The following is a 27,429-nucleotide window of genomic DNA, read 5'->3' on the forward strand; positions in this document are numbered from 1 at the left end:
TATTAATAATGGTAAAGTTTATTAAATTCCTTTTTAATGTTAAATTTATTTATATTACTTTTATAAAAAAGATGTTGACTAACGGTTGATTGCGACTGAAGTTAGTCATACGAGATAAAATTAAACATCCAGTTTTGATTAGTATACTGTAAAACGTGTAGAGGCTTGTTGTAACAAGTCATAGTTATGTGAAGTTTATACGTATCATTTGAGAAAGGTGCTAGCAAGCTTTGTTTGCTTAAATACCGTTAAGTAACTTGTTTAAAAACCTCTAATTTACAAACTGCAAATATTGTTTTTATGAGCTTTGACCCTAATTCGTCAGTTTATGATGTTTTTGAACGAATTCCCTTCAATGAACTTTCGATTTCACCATCATGTATCATTTTTTGATTGCAATGATTCATGCATCATTTTTGCGATCCATTTGAGTTTCTAAAATCAGTAGTCTATTGTATTAGTTTCTGGACACGCACTTCTAACTGAAAAGTTCTTTAAGCTGTGATAGGCTTGGCTTTTTGGTTTGTTTGATTATTACAAATATTTGAGAGATAGCTGCTAAGGGAAGGGATACCTTCGCGGAGGACTTTCTAAGAGAAATTGGCCTTAAACGATGATAAGTTTTATGAAACCATTTTAGTGCTGGAGAAAAGGGAATTTTTGTCAGCATAAAATCTAACCTTTGATACGGACCCAGTAGAGCAAAAATTTGATTTAGTAAAAGATTTCATTATGCTATAATATCAATATCTAATATAACATATCTTTAAGTGAAAATTTGCGGAGATATTTGAAAATGAATTTAATTAACTTTACTCCTTTTTTTGTGCGTATTAGAAATAAAAATTCACAAATTTTCAAACAAATTCAGGAAGCAAATTTCAAAAAAAAGGAAGGAAGCGAAGGAACCAAATTATTTAATGGATTGTTTGTACATAAACAGCACTCATTATTACATTTGTAACTGGCATCTCAAAATATTTATTACTATTATTTTCCCGAATTTCGCACGATAAGAAATACTGTGTTTGAAATTTGATTAGCATGAAACATTTTATTAATTGAAATTTTTTCCAAAGTGGAACATTTAAAAATTTATATTTTATATTTACAAGACCTACCACATCAATGCTGAAACTATTTCCTTAAAATTCTTTGTCTTATCCTTAGAAACCTTGAGTCTTGGAATACATATGTACGCTCAATATTTAAAGATATAAAGTCTGCAACGACATCTTTTCGAACACCATGTATAAGATTTTGCTACCCAGTAATAGAGTATTCATTTGTATTCATATTTAATCTTTGTCTAGAACTCAATTTTGATGTGAATAAATCAGATCTTATGGCAGCAGCTAACACTAAGGAACTATGTACAACTGAATATTTTCATTAGTTAAAGGCGGACTTAAAGAAAATGTTTTGGTCAATCTAGAGAGGTATTGGAGGATATATGCATGGAGTTATATAATTTATTAACGTTTAAGAAGTTTCACAAGAGAACGAAAATATTTTTCTTAATTTATCTATTGATATTTTTTTTTTATTTCCGAAAGAAGCGATATGCATTGTTTTGCGTCTCTTGGAAACCTAGAAATATTGTTACCGTATTGCATTATTTCGGAAAAGTTTTCCACTTTGAGAATTGTTAATTTAAAATGGGAGAAAAACCGTATTTTAATGCCCTTAATAACTCAGTTATTAACAGAACCAAAGGAGCTAGAATATAACTGCTTTCGAATAGATAATTTATAAAGATATAGATATAAACTATCTATATCTTGACTATCATCGCGTCAAGGAAGGTTTCCTAGAAGCGTAAAAGATAAAGAAAGATCATGTTTTGTAAGTGTATAGCAATCCTGCGTAGAAACTCGTAGTTTTTTTTGTCACTGAGTTAAGTCTCCTTACAACCTCAATCCAGATATATCCTTTTACATCCTCTTTGGGCCCATCAGCATCTAAGTGAATAAAAAAACCTGAACGCCTGTAATTTGCCTTCGTTCAATTCTGGGCACTTGAATGATTTGAGGATTCTTGGAAATAAGACGTTCCTTCAAGATGGCATCTCCATAAAGAAAAAGACATCGAGCTCTTTACCTTTATAAATTATCTATTTCTTGCTCTCGCAAATTTTGCAGTTCTAGTAACAGAAGAATAAAAGAAATTATTACCAAATCAACATTTCCAACAATTATATATTAATTGCAATAACATTCAGCAGAGTTATCGGGGCTTTACTGCGAAGACCACTGGCTAAATTCTCAGTTGTCTGCTTCTGCATTTCCTTCAGGTTCTTGATCTTTACCCTCCAGTATGACTTCTATTATTTATATTGACTTCCACTCAAGATAAAATAAGAACTAATCTAGAATTTAGTACTTGCCGAGTGGAATATGCACTGAAGTTTGCACGAATTGTGTAAAACAACCAGTTTCGCAACTTCTCCGTGTACAAGTACTACACGAATAAAATGAAACCATAACGATTATTTTTTTAATGTTAATGGTCATTGAGGTCTTAAACTATGGAATTAGAGAATGCATTTGACTTCGATGTACTACCACTAGTTTTTAAATCAGTTAAACATTTGTTTTCATTTAATTTCATTAGCAAAATGTTTGGTTAAGAGTTATATAACACGCACTGGAAAACTCTAAAAATATTTCCACTTACATTGGAGATATTGAGCCACATTCATTACTTGGTAGAGAAAATTCTGATCGAAAAATTTCTGCGGATTGTTCGAAGAAGCCGGCAGGTCCAGATTCTTCGGCGGTATTTTATGAATAACTCGGCCTGGGTCATTTTTCCGGTGTCCATATCGAACGGAAGGTCTGAATGAAAACGGTGTATAGGCTTCTGTGGTGCTGGCTGTCTGCATAAACACTAACAGCACAAGCACCGATCGCTCCAGCATCCTAAGAAAAGAAAATATAAGAAAATTTTAAAATTCAGGAAAATACTATATTTTATGAAACCAGTGTTTGATTAAAGCATTATCGGCAAGTGAAATTAAATTAAACTTTTTTAAGTTTAACATTTAACTTTTTAAGTTTAACCTTTAACTTTTTAAATTTAACCCTGAGATTAAGTTTAAACATCGTTAAATTCGTTCGTAGGTTTAATTCATTTAAATTATGAGAGTGAAGCTAATTATTTTATCACTTAAGTCTACAGCGGTTGAAAAATAGTGAAATTTTGCATCGAAACTCATTACTAAGTTTGGATTTAAATATTTTTTCTGCAATTAGAAGTCTCTTCGTCTCGCAAGTTATTCTAAATTCGTATAAATGATAGGGTTTTAGTTGAAAATAAATGTTTTAATTAATATGTTTGCTTATTTGTGTACACATTTAGTGAATGAGAGCTAAGCCAATATTTTAAATGATAATAATTTTCCCAAAGTATAGAAAGCTAACCAGTTAATAGCAGTTCTAAAACAGGTCACAATACAATTTAAGATGATAGCTATGTTTTTCTGAAATTAGTCCAAGACATTTATTGCAGTTTTATAAACGGATGCAGTAAAACATAAATCAAGTTAAAAGATATGTAATATGTTTATTTATTAAGATATGAACAAATATGTAAATGGAAAATGTTTTATATTCGAAAGTAGATAAGCTTTGGACTAAAACCATTAACTCAACATATCATCGAAATGCAGTTTAACTGAGACGTTCTCTGCAATGCTTTCATAAACACTGTTGCAGCAGCTACATTAGACTGGAAGTTCGGGCCTACCATGCAAAATCCAATTAAATTAACATTTATTGCTGATTACAAGCTTTAATTAAACCAATATTTCTCGAAATGGAGTGAGTATAAAAATTTGCTTACCAAGAGCTGTTTCAAACATTTTCCCTCGGAATAACTATACTAATAATAATTTTAATAAACGCTATTGAAAACTGCACAAATTTAAGAGAGATGCTCTTGAAAAAGGAAACTGTTGAGACTTCATTACGTCAAATGAACTAGCCCATGAAATTCAAGAAAACTGAAAGAACATTAAAGTAAATCGTTTAATACGGAAAATTGGCGAAAAGCTTTTTTACGTTGAAAGTGAGTTAAGAACATGCGTATAACAAAACAGCTATTTTATTATAGCTACTACAAGTGAGAAGAGAATGGCTTATAGAAGTTCTGGAATTTTGCCGAAACGATTATTTTTCAATTTCTGCAATAGAATGTAGGGTAAGGTTCCGCAAGTCGTACCACCGCTTAAGTCGCATCTTTTAAATACTATTAGGCATAATATCACAATATTTGTGTAGAAGACAGAGAAGAGAATATGATTCGGTACCTAAAATTCTAAAGGGTGCATGACTTATGTGCTGGAGTCGACAAGAAAATTAAAAAAAAATACTTTAATGATCATTATTGCAATTAATTGTATAACTAAATTAGTTGAGAAATAGACATTTTTTTATACAAGTAATTGTTCAACTTTAAACGTAGTACGATTTAAGCTATATGCGGTATGACTTCATATTAGTTGTCTAAGTCATATTAAGTTCGTGTTTATAAATTTGATTAATTTGTAACAGAGTAGGTTGTATGGAATTTTATTGTAGTAAATAGCATCAGCGATAACACAAGATATTATTACCTCACATAATTTATATATTTTCATAGATTTTACGACTTATAGTTATTTTTTTATAGGGAACACGACTTACGTAACCTTACCCTATTGCATCTGCTACTCCGAAATTTGCCAAAATAACGACTTTGAGTTGTTCTGAACTTGAAATTCCTTCTCTTAATATTCGTCATAGAATAAAATGTAATTCATGCTTGGTTAAAAATCAAGAAATGAAACTTTATAACATGAACAAAATTGTTGAATTATCGGTTATCGGTTATATCAGGTTCTTTTTTAAGGGGAGCATGAGTGTATTCTAGATTCCGGATACACAGAACTACCCTTTATCAAAAGAAAGAAGATAAGAGGAAGGACAAATTTTACACAAAAGAACTCACAGAAGACTCCTCTTCAGGAAACCTAGTACAAAGCCAACTAAAAGCATAAGCGACATTAAGTAGCCGCCTCGAGCGCTGATTTTCAGAGGTCGCTAGCAAATTTTTTCTCACAAGTGCTAACTGAATTAGAGTGCATTTCGTTTTGAAGTATTAATATGTTTAATTTATACTGATCGTTCTAGGCCAGAACTTCTTAAACTTCTTTCTTTCACAACTTTTCATCTTCGAGATATTTTGTGACTCCAAATACTTAACATGGAATAAAGACATAAAAATAAATATTTACGATAAATAATTTATTTCTTTGGTAAGCAATATACATATGAAAAGAAGCAGTTTTAGGATTTTTTCCCAGCATGCAAAAATTAATGAAAGAAAATTACGTTATATTGGTGCAGATGTGTGTGTTTTTTGATGCATAACAAATTAAATGTTGGCACAATATTTGACACTACTGGACATAAAATATCTTTAATGTTTTTCAGCATTGAATGACATTTGAATTAAGTCAACGTAAAAGCTGAAAAAGTCGTTTCACTTAAGTATGTTGTGCTGAATGGCAAAATCTGAATATCAGAAACTGTGGAAATTTCAGTTCTAGCTTCAATCCAGCATTCGGGCAAGGATTTTTGCGAAAACTCAAGTTTTTATCCACTCGATAGCTCATTAAATCAGGTGACTGATCTCATTAATGTCAATTAATGTAAGTTTTTTAAAAGTCTCCTAAAAAACTTATTTAATTTAGATGCATGCATGAAGTTAAAGAAATTACTTTAACTTCATGCATGCATCTAAATTAAATTTTTGTGAACCCCAACATTTCATATTGTGGCCGCGACACACAAATAAAAAAACACTGGTCTAGGCCGCCGAAAGTATTGGTGCTGGACCTAACCTACTAAGAAGGAGGTGTAGAGGAACAGAAACAATCTAAAAAGTAAAAAAATTGAAAGCAGGCAGAAATTCCCCGAATGGATAAATCCCAGAAGGAATGGAAAAAAAAAAAAAAAAAAAAACGCAACTAAGGAAAGACCGAGATCAAGCATATAAATAAATAAATAAATAAGCCTATTAAATGGCAACATTGTTTAAATAAACTTTTTACATCAGAAAAAAGGAGAAAAGCAGCACAATCCCAAGGAATTTAAAAATATTGAAAAGATGTTATTTTAGATTTTAAAAAGATATATTAGAAACATTATTTTAGTGATTTTGTTGAATCCTTCGTATTTCTGCCCCAAAAAATTCACTTTACCCCAGACAACTTCTGTGTGACTAAAATGATAATTTTAACTTTTAATACGCATACTTAAAGGTTTGATAGCCCGTAAACTTGAATAGCCAAGTTTGTTTTCAGTATTACGCGAGTTTTCATTTGACAATTTCTTGAAACCTCTTTGTTTTGAGTTTCTTATTGAGCATGAGCTCAAATCCAGAGATAGTGGAGACACAGATATTTTAAAATAAAATAGTTCCAGTTAGTTTACTCTATATATTGTGCAGATTAGTATTTAAGAACAAAACAAGATGATTTTCATAACGGAGAATACCAAATGGACTGAAAGTAATAAAAAAAGAGATTTAATTTGATAACTAATGATTTTTAACTGAAAATGATTTTATTATCATTAGAAACGCGATTATGATGAGAACTGAATGAAGTTTTTATACGTAATTTTCCCAAATTGCAAACATCAGAAATGCTAATGTAGTATTATTTATTCATTTACTAAAATAAATGTACATTAATTAAATGTATAATTAATAATTACCGTAATTTTGCAGGCAAGAAGCATTACATTTCTTAATTGCATTGAATATTTTGAGTTAACTCCGAGGGGAAAAAAGCAGTCTTAATGAACTCTATGCTACTACAAAGTGAAAAAAAAAAAAAAAAAGAAAACCTTGCCGTTACAAATAGCGAAACTTATATCGACTATTTTGAAGCATTTAATTTCTAAGTAGCATTAAAGTAAAATGATAATTGATGTGAAATTACTATAAAATTCGTTAATATAATTAAATATTTATGAGTTACAGCGAAGCTTCTGAAAAAGAATGTTTTTTAAAACTAAAAATAAATAAATAAATGAAAAATATCCCCTTTCAACCAAAAAATGCTTGGATTTTGACCTTGGATTCGTCAAGACAAAATATATAGGACTCTATCAGGACTTAATGGTCGGGAAAAAATGCATACCATCATTAAGAAGAGTAATTATTTTACCTCTCATTGCAATTCCTTTTCAAATAGCACTTGAACGAACCCAGACTTTTCAAAAAAGCGGACATCGCAACAACCCAGTTTTCTTCTCCGACTGCGATGGCCAAGAAACAGAAAGTGTTCAGAGGCAAGAGACCTCAAATATTGAAGGGAAATCTACAGAAACGCGGAAATAAAGGCTAAGCATAACCGGGTTTTCAGTCGTAATCCCTCAAATAACAGCATGCTCAATAATTGTCAGCGGAAGTAAAATGTCATAAGCTGGTATAGACATTCATTACATGAATAATTATTACCCGCAACACGTTTGAAAAGTTATCAGTGATACATTTAATTGCTTCTTAACTCCCAGATTGCTAAACAGGAAATTATCGAATACATTTTAATTTTTCAATGGATTGTTTCTTTTCAACTTTCTGGCAACTTCCTATATAAAGTTAAAATGTGCAAACACAAAACTAAAACAATAAAAGTGTCTAAGTATGCGAATAAAAATAAAAATGCGTAACAAAATGAAAAGAATTTTAATTGTAAATCACAAGACCAAATAGTTAAGAGGGAATTGTAAATTTTAAAATAAATACCAATATCACTCAAAACTATAAACCAATTTTTCTTTTTTGCGTTTTTTATAACCGTCAAACTGCTTGTGGGTGAGAGAAGCTCACATTTATAATTATTTCTTCTTAGCTTAAAAAAAATAAAATTTAAAAAATTAAGAAATCTTTATTAAACTGCTTTATATTACAGCAGCTTTATACCCGTTTTAAAGTCAAATTTGTTTGACTTTCTTCTTTTTTTATTTTCTAATGTATGCGTAATATATATATATATATACGGGTAATAAAGGACTTTGCGAATAAAAAAAAAGAACTTTTTGAGTTATCTTTTTTAAAAGATAACTTTAAGGGAAAAAAGCAGTCTTAATGAACTCTATGCTACTACAAAGTGAATATTCACTTTGTAGTAGCATAGAGTTCATTAAGATTGATGGCGTAGAATGTAGAATATTGAATCCGTAATGAAAAGGAAGAAATCTGATTGCATAGAATGCTAATCAATAATGAATAGGAACAGACAGCTGAGGCAGATTAAATCTTCATTTCATTTTCAGTAAACATGTTGCGGCCACAAATAACTTGGCATAGTATTTAAAAACTATTTAAAAATTTTTACATTTTTCATAGATTTACAATAAGAAGAGAGCAGTAGACAGCAGTCCAGCTAGGCCGAAGAGTAGCAAACGAGTGCCTTATTTTCAGGATAAAATCTTACTTCAGAGTAAGTTAGTTTTGGTTCTCAATGCATTTTGATTGGATAATTAATACTGGTGTAAAATTATTATTGGCTGTTTGGGTTTTAGTTCCATTTATATCATCAGAATTATGTACGAATCATATGACATGGGTTAGTCTCGAAATGACGCAGTGCAAAAAGGAAGATTACTATTTTTAGGATACAAAATGGAAGTTAATTTCCGCTGCTAATTTAAATTATAATTTATCTTCTATGTATTCTTTATTTTTCATACATATATTTAGCATATACATAATTTTGCTCCCTATAGCATTTCGTTGAGACATTTTCCATTTGTTTTAATCTTTTTTTTTTTTTTTTAATTTTGATTTCTTTTTCAAGTTTCTGAGTACATGAACTACTCTACTCTACTGTACTTTATATAAATCCTCTTATCTCTTATGACAATAGAAAAGTCAAGAATATTTTTTCTGTTTTGTTTATATTCTTTTTATTACTGAATTCGTATTTTGATTGCCTTTTTATTATCTTTAGCATATTGCTTGACTTCGACCTTATCATGTGCTTCCTCTTGTTTGGTAGCTCTTTTTGGAGCTCTCCCTGATGAAATCATTGATAGCATTTATGCTTAATAGACTTCAGATTCAGCATAACCTTAGGCAGTGTGCCGAATTTTGTTTTTATGATCTAAACTTTGATTCTAATTTGCTCAGAATTTTTTCCTTGATTCTTAGCACATGTGAAAATAAATGCTCAGAGAGAGGTTTAGCTTAATACACAGTTTCTAAATGTCTTTGGTTTTTATTTTTATTTTGGTATTGATAATTGTAAATTAAATATAGGTATAAATGTTTAGCATTTAAAAAACTTTAACGATAGTTACAATAAAATAAGAGCTTTTTTTTAAAAAATGTATGGTACATTTTAAAATTTCTCTGCACAAGCAGTAAGCCAGAAATGAGCTGCATTCACATTCTATTGAAGGTACTTCATCTTCTTTTTCGTTAAACAGGTTTAAAAGTATAAGCATTAATTCTAAATTCAAGTAATCACTTTGAAGAACATATTTATTTCCTTCACACTGACATCAAATTCTTCACTGAAGGTTAACAGGCGTTAAGTATTATGAAATAGGATATGAGGTCACACTTTCACAAAATAATAAATCAGTTTAAATCCCTATACTCACGAGTACTGGATTATGGGGCTTTGTTTGATTACAATTATGAATAAGGTCAGCCCTTGAAGCATTTGGAAAGGAATGCACCAGAGACCCATATCAAGGCAACGCATCTTCAAAAAATGAGGCTAGGATAACTAAAAAGGAAAACATTGTCCAGTTTCTGGTCGTTTTTCTTACTCATAGCTCTACTGAGAGACTACAAACGTTTCGAACTAAGTTTGAGTTGTATTTACGGAATATGAAACGCTGTGTTACAGTGGTAATTTATTTATAAATAAGTTTCGTCAAAATAAATTACTGATCGCGAAGCTTTTTTCGTTGAGTCTGATTTTCTCAATTACCAGAGCTGAGTATTAGAGAAAATTAGTTTAGTCGGTATTATATTAATAACATTCACATTCAAATATAATTGTGTTTCCTGCGAAACGTGCCTCTTCAGAATAAACAAGTATCCAATTGAAATTCTTCACCTCTTAATGGTAAATAAATGATTTCAGAGTCATTAGTAGTAGTTATTTTTTAACCGCAGAAAACGTGAAATGCCTTCGCCGGGACTCGAACCCTGGACCTCTCGAATACGCATCGAATGTGCTTCCAATTATACCACGAAGGCATATGGAAAGAAGGGAGAAAATACCTTATAAACAATCCAAAGGAGCTTTTCATTCAAGTAGTCCTTCTATGATCTTTTAATTCAGAATAATAAAAACACATCGATCCTGCATTAATTTAACAGTTGTGGAATCAGTTTAAAGAGTAAGCTAAAAATTTAAAATAAATAAATATTAACAGATGATGGACTTTCTAATAGTAAACTTCCGAGAAATTCCCTTTACCTCTTTTTAAATTCTTCGCACATGTAACAAAATTGAGGAACTTTGTAAATTATTTCGCGTAGTGAAAATAAAATAAATTAATGCCACATTTATACGAAGAAAAAATTCAAGAGTAACTTTGACGTACATTTCCTGGCATTTCTTCTCATTTATACTAAAATGAAATAGAAGATGCTACTGTTTGAAGGATTTACTCCTGGCAAGCAAAATTTGGTCGAAATGTGAAGAGTATAAAAAAATGAGCCGGAAGGGAGTCCAGCGACATATGTGTATAATGTATATACAACAATGCGATTCAAAGTTATTTTTCAAGCACAATGGCTTTCTTCCAGCTAAGTTTCGCATTTGTAACGTTTAAGAGACAGCCTCAAGTGAGGAAGGAAGAATCATTGATATGCATAAGACAAAGTGACATACATCGCATCTCTAGATTTTTTCGCAAAGGTTACCTGTTTGCCCTAATAGTTCAAAGAGTGATTTACCAATGGAAATATGAGCATATTATAGCTGGGAGGTAAACTCCAGGAGCTTAAGAAAGACAGCAACAAGGGAACTCAAAAATGTTTGCTTAAACGGACATTTCAGAGAAATAGCTGACTCCCCGAGTAATCGAAATCTTTATGGGAAGCATATTGCCGTCACAAGAAATATTCAACGATTACCTAAATCATGATTATGATAATGTGTACTTGCAAAGAAACTCAACTAAGAGCAGATGAACAGAGAAGCAGAATAAATATTTTTAGGCTTAACCGGAAGAGCAATCGTCTGCAAATGGAGCTACTCGAATTCGACGAGTGGAGGAAGATATTAAGTGAAAAATAAATATCACTAAAGAAACATAAATCGTTAATTCTGAAATTAACAAAATTTATGAGCGGAGCAAACCATTAAAATAAAAACGTATATTTCATTATAGTAAGGTATTTGATCGTGTAAGAAGTATGTAAAATGCATAATAATTGTTTTTGGACAGTAATGCAATTCATACTGTTATATAGTTTGTGAATAATTCATTCAAGCACAACCCCCCCCCATTTCGTCTAAAAATAATTGTGTCAGAGTCATCCAGATTGCTGAAATTGTGTTTAACAAACTGCATTTACACAAAAAATTTCACTAAAATGGCATTATGATTTGGGGTTGTCTTTGCTTTTGTTCTTAATTAGAAGGATATAAAAATATGAAAGCCACTGCCCAATACTGCACATATTCATAACTCTATTATCTAACATAACCCTGCAATAGTCAGGAAGAGGCTTCGATTAATTGCGAAGAATACAGATTATGTAAAATTTACTGAAGCAGAATTAAGCTAATATTCATTATATTTTTCTCCCTTAGATTCAAGAGAGTCTTGCTTGGATAGATCTCCTAGACTTTTCTAGTTTCTGGTAGCATCGTACTTAAAGAACATAGCTTGCTGTGCATTGTACTTGAAGGATAGAGCTTGCTGGCCATCGTATTTGAAGGATATAACTTGGGGACATAGACACACTTGCTGTGCATTTATTACTAAACTATGAGCTAATAGCTAAAGTAAGTCTTTACACCTGATATTCTCTATTCTTTTTCTGATTTTATTGATTACAACCTTCCTTAACCAATTATCTTCATTAAGTAAGTCTTTATATCTGGTATTCACTCTTCTGTTTCTAATCTTATTGATTAAAATCTTTCTCAAATGTGTGATTATCTTTATCGTGCTTTCACTCAAAGCCTATTGAAGCAAATCACCACCACTAAACTTGCTCTAAATATTTAGCGATTACTAATAAATCAGCAAGTAATCCTTCAAATGACATTTTTTATGGAAGAAGATTTATAGTCATGTAATGCAGTGTTTTTGGTTTCAGCGCTCAGGTATTCTATTGAAAATATTGGTTTAATATTGATCTAATTTCGCAGATATTAGTTTGAGAAGATATTTAAGCAATTTCATTGAGCCACAGGTTCATTTTTTAGAAATTTGTTCATCTTTGAAATAAAAAGGAAATAGCGGTAGCCATTGCGAGACTTTTTCTCATGTCAAGGCACAGCAACTGGGGGATTAATGACCTTTAGAATGATCTTCAGAATTCACACGCTGATGAGATGTTGTGGAATTTGGCTGTGAGAAAGAATTTCCTTTTTAAAAACTGTAATATATAAGATAAAATATATTTTCAATCCCATTCAATTACTTAATACGATTTATTTATTTCCATTCTGAATATTAGTAAATTAAAATAACAATAAATAAACAAATAAGTTTAGACTTACTGAGAAAATGTCACGATTGTTTACGAAGAACAATATCGTCATGCATCTGAATTATTTGGAGGAAAACAAAATGTAGTTGCAAAGATCATATTAACTTTTGAGTATTTTAGGATAAGGTAATGCAGCAAAGTATTAGTTATCCGACATAAACTGGGCGGAATGGTGGTCGGATAGAAAAAATGTCGAATGAAAATGAATTACCAAAAGTTATTAAAGTAGACCCATTGAATAAAAAGCAAAATTTTATTTCAAAACTGGCACATTGCGTGCCAGATAGAAGTATCACATTCTGAATTAAGTCCATGATTTTGCATTTTTATGCCTGTAACTGAAAATTATTTTATTAGCAAATAATAATTTTAAATTTAATAAAAAATCATTAGAATTTTACTAGTGTATCGTATACATAGAGCTGTGCAATAGAAAGTACACAGTCATATGCAAGGGAAACGAAATATGCTCCAATGGACATTAAAGTAAATGATTACATCAAATGGAAGAGAAACATGTCAGAGTAAAATTTAAAATTAGGTTATCTTAGTTTGATGTAAATTTTGAATGAAACTTCAAGAGCGATCAAGGACAGTTCCCTCCACAGACACAAGTCAAAATTGATAGTTCTATTCAAAATCCTAGTCAAACAAAATTTGCTGTTTTGTCTAATTTTTAAGTGATTATAGGTACTTTGTAAATTTCACGAAGCTGTCTTGCGAAAACACCGCTTACTGCATGGTCAGGGATGGCTAAGCTTGTAATTCTGAGAACTGTGATTCACTTGGAAGCAATGCCAATGATATATCCTGAATGAAACAAGTCAGCATTGTAATAGCAGTACTATTTATTTCTTCTACTATTTCTCGGTTACGACTCTTCCTCATCCTAACACTACTATTAATTCCTAGTGTAAGAATTAAGTGTCGATTGTATGCCGGATTCGGGGAATGTATGCAAGCATCGGGATTCTTATGCATTTTGTACATATGCCTTAAATTCAGGATATATGTTTGGAATTCACTTTGTTCATTTATTATATGAGTTAGTTTATATTAAACGATAATTTTTATATTTATTTCGTAAAGAAAGTACATGGTGTCCCTGCACCGCTGCTAATCAAAAAAAAAAAAAAAAAAAAAAAAAAAAAAAAAGAGGATTTGAAATCCGCCACTGGCCCTACAGTGATTTTCAGCAGAAATCTAATCTTATATTTTAATGTCATAAGTATGCGGTGCAAAATCGATATATCAAAATAAAGAGCTGTTTAATCCTGAAAAGCCATCGATATTCAAACCCGATAAGATTTTTTGATAAGATATAAAAAAAATCATTTTTCCGCTAATTTTGATATGACTTTTGTTCAAAATTTCTCGAGATCAGTTTATTAGACGCTGTCTCCCCACCTCTGGGTGTAGTTTTACCTTAGGCTAACATAGCCTAGTGTTATACCGCTTGACACTGGTTTGTGGCGGCAGAGTGACTTAGTTCTTTTAGCTTGAAGCGGGTCAAGTTAAATTGCATAAAGCAGACTTACCAAGGAGATTACTTCCTTGTTTCGGCAGATGATAACGGTGCCCGCCAAACAAGTTTGCGTGGAAACTATTCCAAATGTCTTTTATTGAGGCATTCTTTAGAACATGAAGCATATGAGAAGTGGCCAAACAAAACATAAATGCCAGTCATAGACTTGCATATTATTGTTACGTGAGAATAGAATATCATTTCTGACATTGTGACCTTTAAATCAATCTTTTTTCATTCCAAGTTCATAGAATACGCGTACCCAAATTCACACATGCCTTCTGCTTTCTTTATTTGCCCTTCCATACTCTTTACAAAAATTTCTAAATGCAGCCTCATAATAATTACAATATCTGGCTAAAGAGAATAATTTGATCTCTTTTAGTTACTATTTCGGCAGTATAATTATTGCCAGAATCTTAAATAAAAGAGGTTATTTCTCAAGAGTATAAACGTTAGCTGGAAATTCTGGATAAAATAAAGATTATTCATTTTTCAAGAGCATTTAACATCATGGTTGGGTCATATTCTTGAACTAGTAAAGAAATCTTACCCGAACGTTCTGAAAAATTCGCTATCTGATGAATAATTTTTGGCAGACCACAAAAATAAGTTTTTTTGACCCCCCCAAAAAAAAGACCTATTTTTGTTCTAGAATATTTCAATTTTTAATTATAATATTTGATGGAATTTGCATTACATTGCTGTTAACCAGAATGGATTAACAGCAAATTTTATCCAGAATGGATTTCTTCAATGGCTCGAAGTCGGTTATTGATGTTAATGGATTTAAAAAACTAGGTAATTATTGAAACGTTTTAGTGTATACTTAATATAGAGTCTCCGATATTGGCAGTATCATTTTGAGGGATTATAATAAAAATTTTATAATTTTATAATTATTTGAGCAATTTGTCGATTTCCTTGCAAATTAGAAGAAATAATTCAAAATTTCAGCTCAACAGATTTTAAAACTGTTGTTTAACTCCCATTCTGTGAATTAAAGCTTCACCATCAACTCCTACGAAGGCGTCCCTCCTCTTTGGCAGATAGATAACCCTAGTGTGCTTTGCCATAATCAAACAAAAAACCAAACCATTAGCTCCTGTTTCAGGGCATAGTTTCTGTAATAGTAAGTAAAGGGCTAAAGCCGTTTTTCACATCAGGAATGGTGATTAAGAATAATAATGTAAGGTGATATTTAAGATAATAATAATAAATAAATAAAGTTAGCAAAACGATTTAAAAAACAAAATTTAAATTAAGACGCATAAAAGAAAGTAAGTACGTTGAGAGAAAATATTATACCGGGTGCAGAGGAAATACAAATATTTTCTTAGTATTATTTCATACTATATTTTAATGTAACTGCTCGTACACTTTCTGAGTTAAACACACTTTTTGACGACTGTTAAATAATAAATTTAAGATCAGTTTATGTATAACGTTGAAATTAGCCAATAAAATTTGCAGACTGAATTTTAAGAGTTAAAAGTTTGTTAATTATCTAATTGTTTTCTGTTTCCTGAATAGACTTCCGTTTGTTTATAGTTTGAACATTTTATTTGATCCAACATCTCATCTCAAATAAGATTCTCCTGATAATGATTTCTTAAATAATGTATTATTATTGTCTGGAGATACTTACTTACGAAACATCATCAAACCTACAGTTCACGATTGGCAAGCATTTGTGCATATTTTTATGAATTTATGGCATCTTTGTCTGAAATCATTTAAGTAAATCCTTTCAGATAATGAAACTCTCTTCTTTGAAGGAAAAAGGGAAATAGGGGAAATTAAAATTTCGGTTCTGAGTTTGAGGTTCTGAATTTAATTATTCGGTTCTGAGTTTAATTGCAATGATGTTCATTAATTTAAATGTTTGATTTAGAACTATTATAACTTGTTATCTATTTTGAGTTCTCGGACCGAATTTAAAATTAGAAATAAAACGTTTTCAGTTAATTTTTCCTGAGCTATGGATTTTATCATTCAAATGTTTGGATGCAATTGTACAAACCATCTTAAGGGTATTCATCTAAAGTGCAGAGACACTTAGTTGCTCACGTATGTGCTATAAAAAATTAAGACAGTAAAACGTGTTTTTCTCAGCACCGCTAGACTTCTGCATTCTGAAGTTCTCTTTGATAGCTCTTAAGGCAGTAAAACAAGTTTCTAGAATTAAATGTGGGCAACCACTAATAACTCATAGGAAACATCAGCAAGGTGGCTATTCACGTAAACACTTTAACATATAACTTCATCGAAGATGACGCTTAAAATCTCATCAAAATACTGTCAAAATAAAAATCTAAACATGTAATAAAAAACAATGCTGAGTTTCGATATCTAAAATGAGTTCTAACCAGAATAAAGATAAAAATCTTTATTCGTGTGTTTTAGATGTACAAGAAAAATGCTTAAAAAATGAAGCAAATGTTTTTTAATCTGGTCATCATTTGAGATCTGATTTACTGCCTATAATAAAATGACAAATTATGAGATATTAAGCGTCTGAACTTCTGAGCATAGATTTAAATTTAGAGGTTATATAAAATAATAAAAGCACTATGTATGTATATACAGCAAACGGAGAAAGAATTCCAGACCATCAAAGAATGCTGTAAAAATCAGGAAAACAAAAGGCTAAGTACTTAGAAAGAAAAAATATGCATTCAACACAGAAATTGCTAAAAAAAGGGGATTTGGGTCTGTAACAAATATAGTAGACAGCTTTAGAAATCAATTAATGAAAGTACGCCACAAATAAGTCCTAAATACTGCGTTACTTTAGCAAAGAATTCCTGTGAACATTACTGTAAACATCAATTATTTAAATTGCATGCTCATAATGCTTATTATGAAAGAGAATGAAGCCACTTTTTAATATACAAAAATTAAAAGAATATTAGAGTTTTGTAAAAAATGGATTAATGGAAGCTAGAGTATCTATTTTTGGAGAGTTATATTAGGTGCTTTTTAATCGGGTAAGGGCTACTTTTATGTATACTTTTTTCCTATATAAAAGCTCTCGTCTAGATGTGGTATTGGAACTTCGTAATCAGCCGGGAATAAAATTCTGAGTGTTCTATTGATTCCTGATAGACATCATGGATTGTGCTTAGCATTACCCAAAATACTTACAAAAATGTCCAAACTTAAAACCATCGTCTCGATCCATCGTAACAAGTTTCTGCTAATCACTGAATTAGGTTGATTGTAATATACAAATGTAGAAGCATTAAGTTTTTTTAATGTAGCCGACATGAAAAATCGGATATGACCGCACCGGGCGTAGATGATTTTTATGAATCGTAGGATTTTTCGAATGCTTGCCGCACGTGATACCAGTTACATCTCGAGATCAGGCAATGGGGACTGGAAAAGACGATAATTCCTTACAGCTTTACTGTTTAACAAAATATTTCATGGAACTAAATTAGTACAATTTACGAATTTGAAAAAATTAAAGATTAGGCAAGATGTAAATAATTTTGATATTTAAAATTTGTAAAGATCATTTTGAAATTGGAAGAAAAAGAAATCGTAAATGGGAAAATGTTTCTGTCTGAGAATATAACCATAATTACGAATGGGAACAAATATGAGACATGTATAAGATTATTTTTATTTATAGTAAAGCTGTAGGATTCTTCACTGTGTAATTCTAAGTTACCGTTGAAAGTGAAGACGCTTAAGAACTGATAAGCGAATAATCGTTTGAGTTCATGTGACAGGAAACAACAAGATAGAAGGGTAAAATAACCCTTTATTATTCAAATAAGATTTAACAGAATTCTGTCTTGGAGTTGTACAATAAAGCCGACACTTCGGCTTAAACTTAAGAGACTAAGAATCAAACTAAACTAATCTTAACTAAAGAGATATACCCGAAGTATCAAAATTATAACAGAGTTGGCCCCTTAACGCTAATTGACTGCGAAGCTATCAAGGGCCTAAAGTACGCCAAAGCGTAATAATAGCTTACGAGAGAGTAGCCTAAAAAGGCGGACGCGTGCATCCAGAATATCTGGTATCTCTCTCACTAAGACAGTAGAACTTCGCGGTTAAATACCACTCTTCCTCCTTAGCATTCAGATGTTATTCTATAACAACGTTCTGGCCGGAAATGGTAAGTTGAAATTAAGAAGCGATAGGAAAGGAAGTTTAACTCAAAATTTAACTGTTAATAAAATCAACATAATCCTTACATAGCAATAAATTCACTGTTTTTGCTTTTAAACTTTCCGCTAAAAATAAATCTGATGGATAATAACAAATGTTAAACTAACTGTATTACCATTTTAAGCAGATAAGTTATATAATAAAATGTTAACAAGACAACAATTAATCTAAAGCAATAACAGCTAACGCAGAAGATGCCTGACTGAATCATAAAAATGCAAATTTATGACAGCTTGCAATAACAACAAGCTTTAAATGTAATTCATTCAGCAAGAAGAAGCAGAGCAAGAGATAAGTTCATTCAAAAATGAATACGTAACGAAGCAAAAAATGATTACTTAAACATGCATACAGTACCAACTAATAACAGACACGATACATGCAAGGCAAACATTATCTACTCATAAGCAATCTTACTAATCACTATCACTAAAGGCCAGAGAATGATAATTATGCAGGAACAGTATAGCGTGAAAAAGGATAATGTATGACTATTCATTATTCTAAACGTATCTTGATAATTTAATGATAGTATTCCGTGAAAGTGTGACCAGCAGATGACTTCTTGGACCGTGTCTATCTATAAAACACTTATTTATATCTTGCTGAAAATTTACTTTCATACTTCAGTGAATCATAGGCCTATTCGCTTCATCTAAAGATTGTTAACTCTTTCAGTAACAGTTTCATAACATGTAATGTTCCAAGAAAGAGAAAGTAAGTGTTTTTCATAAGATTTTAGATATAATTTATTTTTTCTATATGCAGCTTTTTAAACAGTTAAAATATTTTCGTTATGAATCTTTCGTTAAATAACATAAGATTGTAAATTCTTTTTTCTTCAGAAACAAACTATTTTTCAAGCACTTTTAGAATAATTTAAATTTTTTGAGATTTTTCGTTCTGAATTAATGCCTACTATTGTTGGCAGTAATTTAGAACTACTGTTGAATTTTTACTATATTAAAATTTATTTGCATAACTCTAAAAATATTGCAGACATTCATTTGTGAGGAATTTACTAAAAAGTAGTTCTTTTCATAATTTTTAAAAATTTTGAACAAGCTAAAAACAACCTGAAGTGAAACCATAATACAAGTGGGAAGAGAAAAGCTTTTAGTTCTGAAAGCCTTGAGAAAAAGTGCCTTGTCGTTTTATGTGAAGCCGCTGAAGTGGCGCTAGTGCCCGTACAAATTTATCCCTTAATATTGAATTTGATTTTAAAAACTGAAATGTTAAACGGGTAGAACTTGAAAAGGATGTTTGTTAACAATTTCTTTATTCATTAAAAATAAAATTTACAGGAAAGAAAAGCATTCCAGAAAATTCCAGTTTCAACCCTTTCTAAGACAAAGAGAGACCGTACATTCTAATGTGGTTTTTTACTAAGATTTTAATTGTGATGAAGAAGGTCAAATGATTAGTTCTAAAATGAAAATGAATTCAGCTACTTTAATTTCATAGTTGTTTATTAATCACGAAAAGGCTTAATTCCCCCCTTATAAATTAGATATATTAGTGATTCATTAGAATATGTTTTTAAAAATATTTTTACAGGGGGGGGGATTGAAAACAACAGTTCATAAATCCATAGCATTGAAAATTCAGCGCAATTACAGCATAAGTTGTGGTAGTACAACAGTATAGTGTGAACTTGTGTAGTAGGATTTTCTAAAAATAAATTTAGGTTATATTTTAGTCTTAGGCAAAGATAAAGCAAAACTAGAGTTGTTTCATTTACTTGCAAAATTTAAAATGAAACCTTTCAAATGTTATTAAATAGCATTGTAAAAGTTAAAAAACAACTTTAAAAAGCATGGCTTAGAAAGCATAGAGATGATCACATAAAGCAAAAAAACGAAAAAACGGTAAACGTAATGTATTGATTAAGTGAATTGCTAATAAGCATATAAGGTGTTTTTTACTTTCTATCCGCATGCTTTCGTGGTGTAACGGGATGCACGCTCTACCTGTATTCGAGAGGTCCGGAGTTCGAATTCCAGCGAGAGCACTGCACATTTTCCCCATCCCAGTATCCATAAAACCTAATGACTTTACAGCAGCGCCTAAACTGGTGGTGGACGACAATTCGTTACCACGAGGATTTTGTGACTGGGTCCCCTCATCCCCAATCGCCCTTTAAAAGGTAGTATATCTCACTCCTTTCCGCAGGCCCTCGTGATGTAACTAGAAGCACGTTCGGTGCGTATTCGGAAAGTCCAGAGTTCAAATCCCAATGAGAGCAATGCACATTTTTCATGTTGCAGTATCGATATAACCTAATGACTCTACTGTGGTGTCTGAACTAAAATGGTGGTGGACGATAATTCGTCACCACTAGGATTTGACGACTAGGTCTCCTCATCCCCAGCTGCCCTTTAAAAGGGAGAGTATATAAGGTGTTTTCGTCCTCCTTTCCGCATGCCTTCGTGGTGTAACTGGAAGCACGTTTGACGTGTATTCGGGAAGTCCAAAGTTCGAATCCCGGGGAGGGCATTGCAAATTTTTCACGTTCCAGCATCGATATAACCTAATGACTTTACAAGCATAATGCGTCCATATAAAGTAAAACTATCATTCAGACACGAGGGGAAAATATAGGGTCTTAGAAATTGCAATCGGGATAGGCTCCAAAATCGTAAATTATTTTTAAACACAATTAGCATTGTTTTAAAACGGAAGTCCTCAAAAAGTTCAGGAAAAGTAAAACCGTTACTTCATAAATTCCCCACTGATTCAGATAACATGAAATTTTTTTTTTCTTAAAGGGAAACTTGAATTTAATATAATAGTGAAAGCATAAAGGGATAAAAAAACATGAAAGACTATAGACCCAAAACTAGGTAATTATTAGCAATATTAGACAATATGAGCCTATGACGAATGCAACTCTAAAGTATTAAGATTGGAAACTTCTGTTGTAGGACGGCTAACCGTTAGATTTCGATAAAGATAATTTTTTCTCTTTATTGCAGTTTATACATATTCAGTTAGTTAATTTGAAATCTTTCTTCCGATTACGTCTCAGTATTTCCATCTCCATGAGTTAAACACCAGATTAAAGCAGATATAATTTCTTTTCTCTTAATTCCATTTTATTTGTGATAGGATAGTTAATTAATCCCTTAATTTTTCAAGTTAAACTTCGTGTATTTCGTCTTGAATAAAAGTAATCCAGAGAGTTTTCAGTAATTCTTATCATACGTAATCTTTTTCTGCCTCTACAATTCTCCTTCTTCCTTTGAAATGCATAATTTCTGTAATTTACAGCAGCGATATGTTTCTATGAGATATTAACACTTTAAATTACATTAATGGTCATTCGAACGCGTATGAGAGTTCATTCCATTTCGTAGTTTTGCATTTTAACAAATGAATTAATAATATATGGGTTAAAAATTGAAAAATAGCTATTATATTTTTTAACAGTTATTAATTTTTGGACAGCACAGTAAACTTAGCTGCTAAAATAACTGCAAGCAAGCCAAAGAATAAAATATTTCCTTTAAGAATTCATTTTCAGAAAATCGTGTCAATTTTTTAACAAACCTGCTCTAAGCCTGAGGGAGGGGATTTCGAGATTACATTAAGAAGATGGCAAACTTTAAATTAAAGAAAAATGAACTGTAAATAATGAGATACTCAAATGACTTACAATGCGAAATTTTTTACACATCCTCCTTCGAGTAGTAAAATGAGGTAGCACACTGCCCGGAATTTCAAGGCGAGAAATAAAGAAGGTTTCATTAGGTCAGCAGGATTTTCTGATTCGCTCTGCTAGACTGGTAAATACCCTATCAGACTTTGCAAACAAAAGAAATGTTATGGCTTTAATATTGCTTTTAATTTGCATAGTAAACACAATGAAAGAAAACTGCTATTAAAGATGCGATCATTAATTGAAATAAAAAGACAATTAATAGCTTTTGTTTGTGTTTTAGATTTGTTTAGTTGCTGTCGAAGAGCTTAAATTATCTATCGTCGCACGGCTTGACAGGGTTTCTCGTGATGCAGTCATAACTATGGGAAATGGATGGGCAACTTAATGCCTTCCAGCTGTGCTCTGGCCCCAAACCGCTAACGTAAATTCATTGGAGTGGAAAGACTAGCAATTGATGTGAATGGTCAATCAGCGTCTACTTAAGGAAGATGAGTACCAAGGGAAAGAAATGCATTCTTTTTTCTCGTTCTTCTCGTCAGTCTAGGGTATTTATTGAGTATGTTTACGTCAGCAGTTAGGAGCTATAGGGTTATACTTAATCTGACAATGTTATTTAGTCCTGTAACCCTAACACACGCGAAGTGAGTTATCGCTAGGTCTGAAACCGAATGACAAAGTCTTAGGAAGGTTGTAAGTAAAAACAACCTTTTTATTTAAACAGAACATAAAAGCACAGCTTTGCTCTACAGTAGACACACCTAGTGAAAATACAAACCAAAATCAAAACAGTCAATAAATTTGAACGTAGCGCAGTATTTTAAGACTACTCAATTAATTACGAAGCTAGCTCAATAAATTTATCTGCGCGTCAAATTAAAGCATCGGCGGCGAGATAAACGAACTTTCTTGCCAGTTCTAGCAACTGGTTAGAAGTGAACGATAGAAGAAAAGGTAGCCAGAATATTCCACCTGGTAAGAAATTCAATGCAAATGCAATTTGTGAAGAAAATTCAGAGTTTTTAAGTGACAATCATTAACAAAAATAATGGTTTAAGTTTCAAGGCAGGAGAAACTTCAATAATGCGTTTTTATTTTAAATTTCAACATCCCAAAATGATTATTTTTAGGGTTTTCCTCAGTTTTCTTTTTCAAATAATTATTATTTTGCTAATTATGTTAGCCATAGATCAACGGCATTAGCACAAAAATATACCTATTTTGCATTTACAATTTTTTATATTTATTCTATTTCGAGTACGAATAAAATTTATAAACATTTAAAGAATTTTTTAAACGTATGCTTAGATATAACGCATGTTCTTATTTATGGACTGAGATATCTGCTTTATAATTCAGATATAGTTTAATGCAAGAATGAAATATACATTTATAAACTTTTTAGTTACCTACAACTGTTTTAAATGCATATAAAAATACAATGCTAATTATCTGGCTAGTAGAATAGTTTGAATTAAAAATTCAATAAAAGTTTTTGTTGTATCAGTATATCTTCTGCTTTGTTTGAAGATGTTTACATCTTAGGATGGTCTCCAGTCTATCGATGTAGGTTGGGTTATTGTTAAAAAGGTTTTAATTAATGCTTTCTATTGTGAACGCAAGCCGCGCGAGAGGAAAACTGACTGTGAAAGAAAGACAACCGATAGAAATCAAGCGAAAACACAAGGCGGCAATTATACTGGCAATGACATGAAAGTGGGTCTAGGCCGAAACAAATCTCTTGCGGAGGAGTTCATAATATGACTATTATGGAACTGCTTTTACACATAACACGCTTCCTTTCGAAAATACTTGCATCTGCTTTTAAACATTACTGTTACTCAACAGCAAATGTTGTCCATTCCTTTGTTTATAGTAAAAGAAAAAAAAAAACTAATGAAATATAAATTTATGACATAACACATGTACGGCTGAAAATGAATTTTTTAAAGACATTTTTTGATCGTGACCTCTGAGCGGATAGATCAATATTTCCCTTTACTACCAAAGACTTTAATCGAAGGAAATCAAAACTTATTTCTAAAGTTCTAGTTTAGTTTATAAACATATCAAAAGAAACAAAATGCAAATTTTTCGGAGTGCTACCTTAAAATTTAAATTGCATTACAAAAAGGCTAAATGAATATTAGAAAGACTAATACATCTTCAATAAACAGATTAAGTATCCTATGCAAGGAATAATATCTTCCGAAATGAAAAAAAATTCTGATAGCTTCTAACATATGAGAATCAAAACAAACGCTACATAGTGAGAGAAGCGTTATTATGTTTAATATTATATATTCTGGAATAACATTAGGAAAAGCACGCATGTGTATCTCTGCCTGTAAGTCTGATCGAAATAAATTATTATGGTAACTAAACTACCCCCTACCGCACAAGTCTCGATAGTATAATAACAGTCTACAAAAGTATATAGATTAAATAGTAGAATTTGCTAAAATTAATTTCATTGAATGAAAAACGAGTATTTTTGTATTTAATGTAAATTTGTGACAGAAACATAGCAACGAGCACTAAACCTGTCAACTAATTTCATTTTTAAGCTTGTGTTTTCTTTGAAATATTTTCTACCTTTTCTTTTTTCTCAAAGCCCTTTTTTAGAGTTGATGTATTTCAACCTGAAACATGAGTTATATGTGTCTAGGGTTTTGGGGGCATATATTAATCAATACTAGTTATAAATAGAGTAAAAAATATGAAATTAAAACCAAAGGGAAATTGTTTCTAATATACAGCAATAAAAATTTGCAGCAAAAACTACATTCTTCGCTCTGAGCATGGGAGATGCTAAAAAGCGACAACTTCTTACATTTTTAATATTTCCCTCATCCATGTGTACAAGGCTATGAAGAATCCTGGGAGGCCCAAATTACTAAACTGGAAGACTGCCACAAAACTTGTTACAGAGTTCCCTACACACTTTGCTTTTTTTTTTTTTTCGATGTAGCAGATATCACTGTTGCTAATTATATTTTATGTCTTAATATTGTCTTAATATTGCACACTTTATATAAAATTTTCATGGAATAACTGTTAATTCAACACCTTTTCGTTCAAAGTTATTTAAACAAATTTCATCTGTTTGTTAGTTTTGTTTTCATAATTTTAGTTTAGTATGTGTTGTATAAAATATAAATTAATATACTTAAAAACCAGGACCTCCTTGAAAGAATATGAGCGGGGAGAAAACGGGCCAAAAGAAATTTTACTGATTTTACTACAAAACTTAGTTAAGTTATAGAAGTATGACCAAACTATTGCAACTAAACTGTTTATAATTTCGGAAAGGCATTACAGGAATAAAATATCGAATTAAAAAAATTCAGTTACATTCATAAGAAGAAACCACTTCTTTTGATGGATCATTTTATGATATTTATGCCCTGATCATCTTAAAAATTAATTTTGAAATTTCTTTAAAAAGTTATGTTATAGCTCATTATAAATCATAGTTCAATAATCTTTAATTCGAAATGAGAAAGTGTACTGTTATACTTTATTTCTCAGAAATCAAATAATCATAAATTCAAATAAATATGCTTCAAAGTAAGGTGAATCTTCTAAGAGGAAAGTAAGGTGAATCTTCTAAGAGGAAAAAAACTCACTTAAAAAAGTTAACTTGACAAAGTTAAACTTTCCTGTCCTTTCTGTAACAGTTTATTTTAACTTCATATTCTATTAGTTTGTAAAGGACTTATGTTAATTAACCAGGTAGTTTATGTTACGAATCTATACTGTCACTCTCTCTTTCCGTTTTCCTGCCAGAATGCAAATTAGCTCGCGTCTATTTAAGTGAGAGTTTGAGATCATTTTAGTCAGAGCATGTTCTGCCTGCTGAAGGCCACGTTACTAGTCGTTATTCTACGATAAGCACTAATGTCTACGGCGTTGTTTTATTCTTGCACATAGTGCTGTCACGACGGTGTAGGTTCAGAGCCAACTTGGGCCAAATGCTCTGCATAGCCTTTGGTTACGTTTGGTTTTGGTTATGCTCTGCGTAGTCTTTGGTAAATATTTAATTTAAAATACTTTCATCTGTTTTTAAACATAACTGTTATGCAATAACAAAAGTTTTAATTTAAAATTCTATTTTTGAGTTCATGCCGTAAATATTGGTTGATTTGTAAGCACCGGGAATGCCTTCTGTTCAACTTATTGAGACTTTCACACACTTAGCATGCCTCTTTTGTACCTTCCAAGGCTTAGCGATAGGTCGCTGAGAGTTTCAGTTCAGAGTCTTGAGTTAGTATATGTTACTAAAACAGGGCCGTTCCCACTGGGGTTCATCTGAGATAACGAACACAACTGACTTGGCCGCCCCATCTCCAAAACCAGTTTTTTCTCATAGGGCAGCAATTTGAAAGATCCGAACTGCAGGCACAGCGGAGAAGGCCCGTTCCCACTGGGGTTTATCTGAGCTAACGAACACAACTAACGTAGTCGACCCATCCCCAAAACCAGTTTTTCCCCATAGAGCAGCAAGTTGAAAAATCTGAAGTGCAGGCACAGCGGAGCTAGTCGACGCAGGGAACTGACTCCGTTAGCTCAGATAAACCCCAGTGGGAACTGCGCTTTTAAGGCCCGTTCCCACTGGGGTTTATCTGAGCTAACGAACACAACTAACGTAGTCGACCCATCCCCAAAACCAGTTTTTCCCCATAGAGCAGAAAGTTGAAAAATCTGAACTGCAGGCACAGCGGAGCTAGTCGACACAGGGAACTGACTCCGTTAGCTCAGATAAACCCCAGTGGGAACGGCGCTTTAGTCGACACATGGAACTGACTGCGTTAGCTCAGATAAACCCCAATATGAACGGTACAACCTTACGAGCTTATGTAATATTTCCTTTCATATTAATCCGTTTTGCTTCAGCAGAGATCTTAAGGCCCGTTCCCACTGGGGTTTATCTGAGCTAACGGAATCAGTTCTATGTGTCGACTAGCTCCGCTGTGCCTGCAGTTCAGATTTTTCAACTTGCCACCCTATGGGAAAAAACTGGTTTTGGAGATGGGTCGGCTGCGTCAATTGTGTTCGTTAGCTCAGATAAACCCCAGTGGGAACGCAGCTTTAAGCGCCGTTCCCACTGGGGTTTATCTCAGCTAACGGAGTCAGTTCCCTGCGTCGACTAGCTCCGCTGTGCCTCCACTTCAGATTTTTCAACTATCTCTTTTAGTATACCGTACAATAAATTGTTCAACAACATTAAAAGGAAGTGTGCATAGTATTAAAACTAAGAATTGTTTCTATATACACCTCTCTACTTCGCTTTACATATAATCGCGGTGACGAGCTG

The 27,429-nt window shown here is 31.9% G+C and overlaps 1 protein-coding gene across 3 annotated transcripts in view; it reads right to left on the bottom strand.

The window, feature by feature from the left end:
• LOC118193259 (trypsin-1-like) overlaps nucleotides 1-27,429 on the bottom strand; it is a 120,200-nt gene that overhangs the window by 57,654 nt on the left and 35,117 nt on the right. For 2 of the 3 annotated variants that reach the window (XM_035364311.2, XM_035364312.2), the window contains exon 2: nucleotides 2,677-2,921. In XM_035364311.2, coding sequence (XP_035220202.1) covers nucleotides 2,677-2,921 — 245 coding nt within the window. Of the gene's footprint in view, nucleotides 1-2,676; nucleotides 2,922-7,216; nucleotides 7,326-27,429 lie in introns of those variants that run through there. The other variant, XM_035364310.2, reaches the window with a different exon arrangement.

The sequence above is a fragment of the Stegodyphus dumicola genome, chromosome X2 (genome assembly GCF_044657685.1).
Source record: "Stegodyphus dumicola isolate Sdum_Otavi_A_Nest chromosome X2, ASM4465768v1".
Lineage (NCBI taxonomy): Eukaryota > Metazoa > Arthropoda > Arachnida > Araneae > Eresidae > Stegodyphus > Stegodyphus dumicola.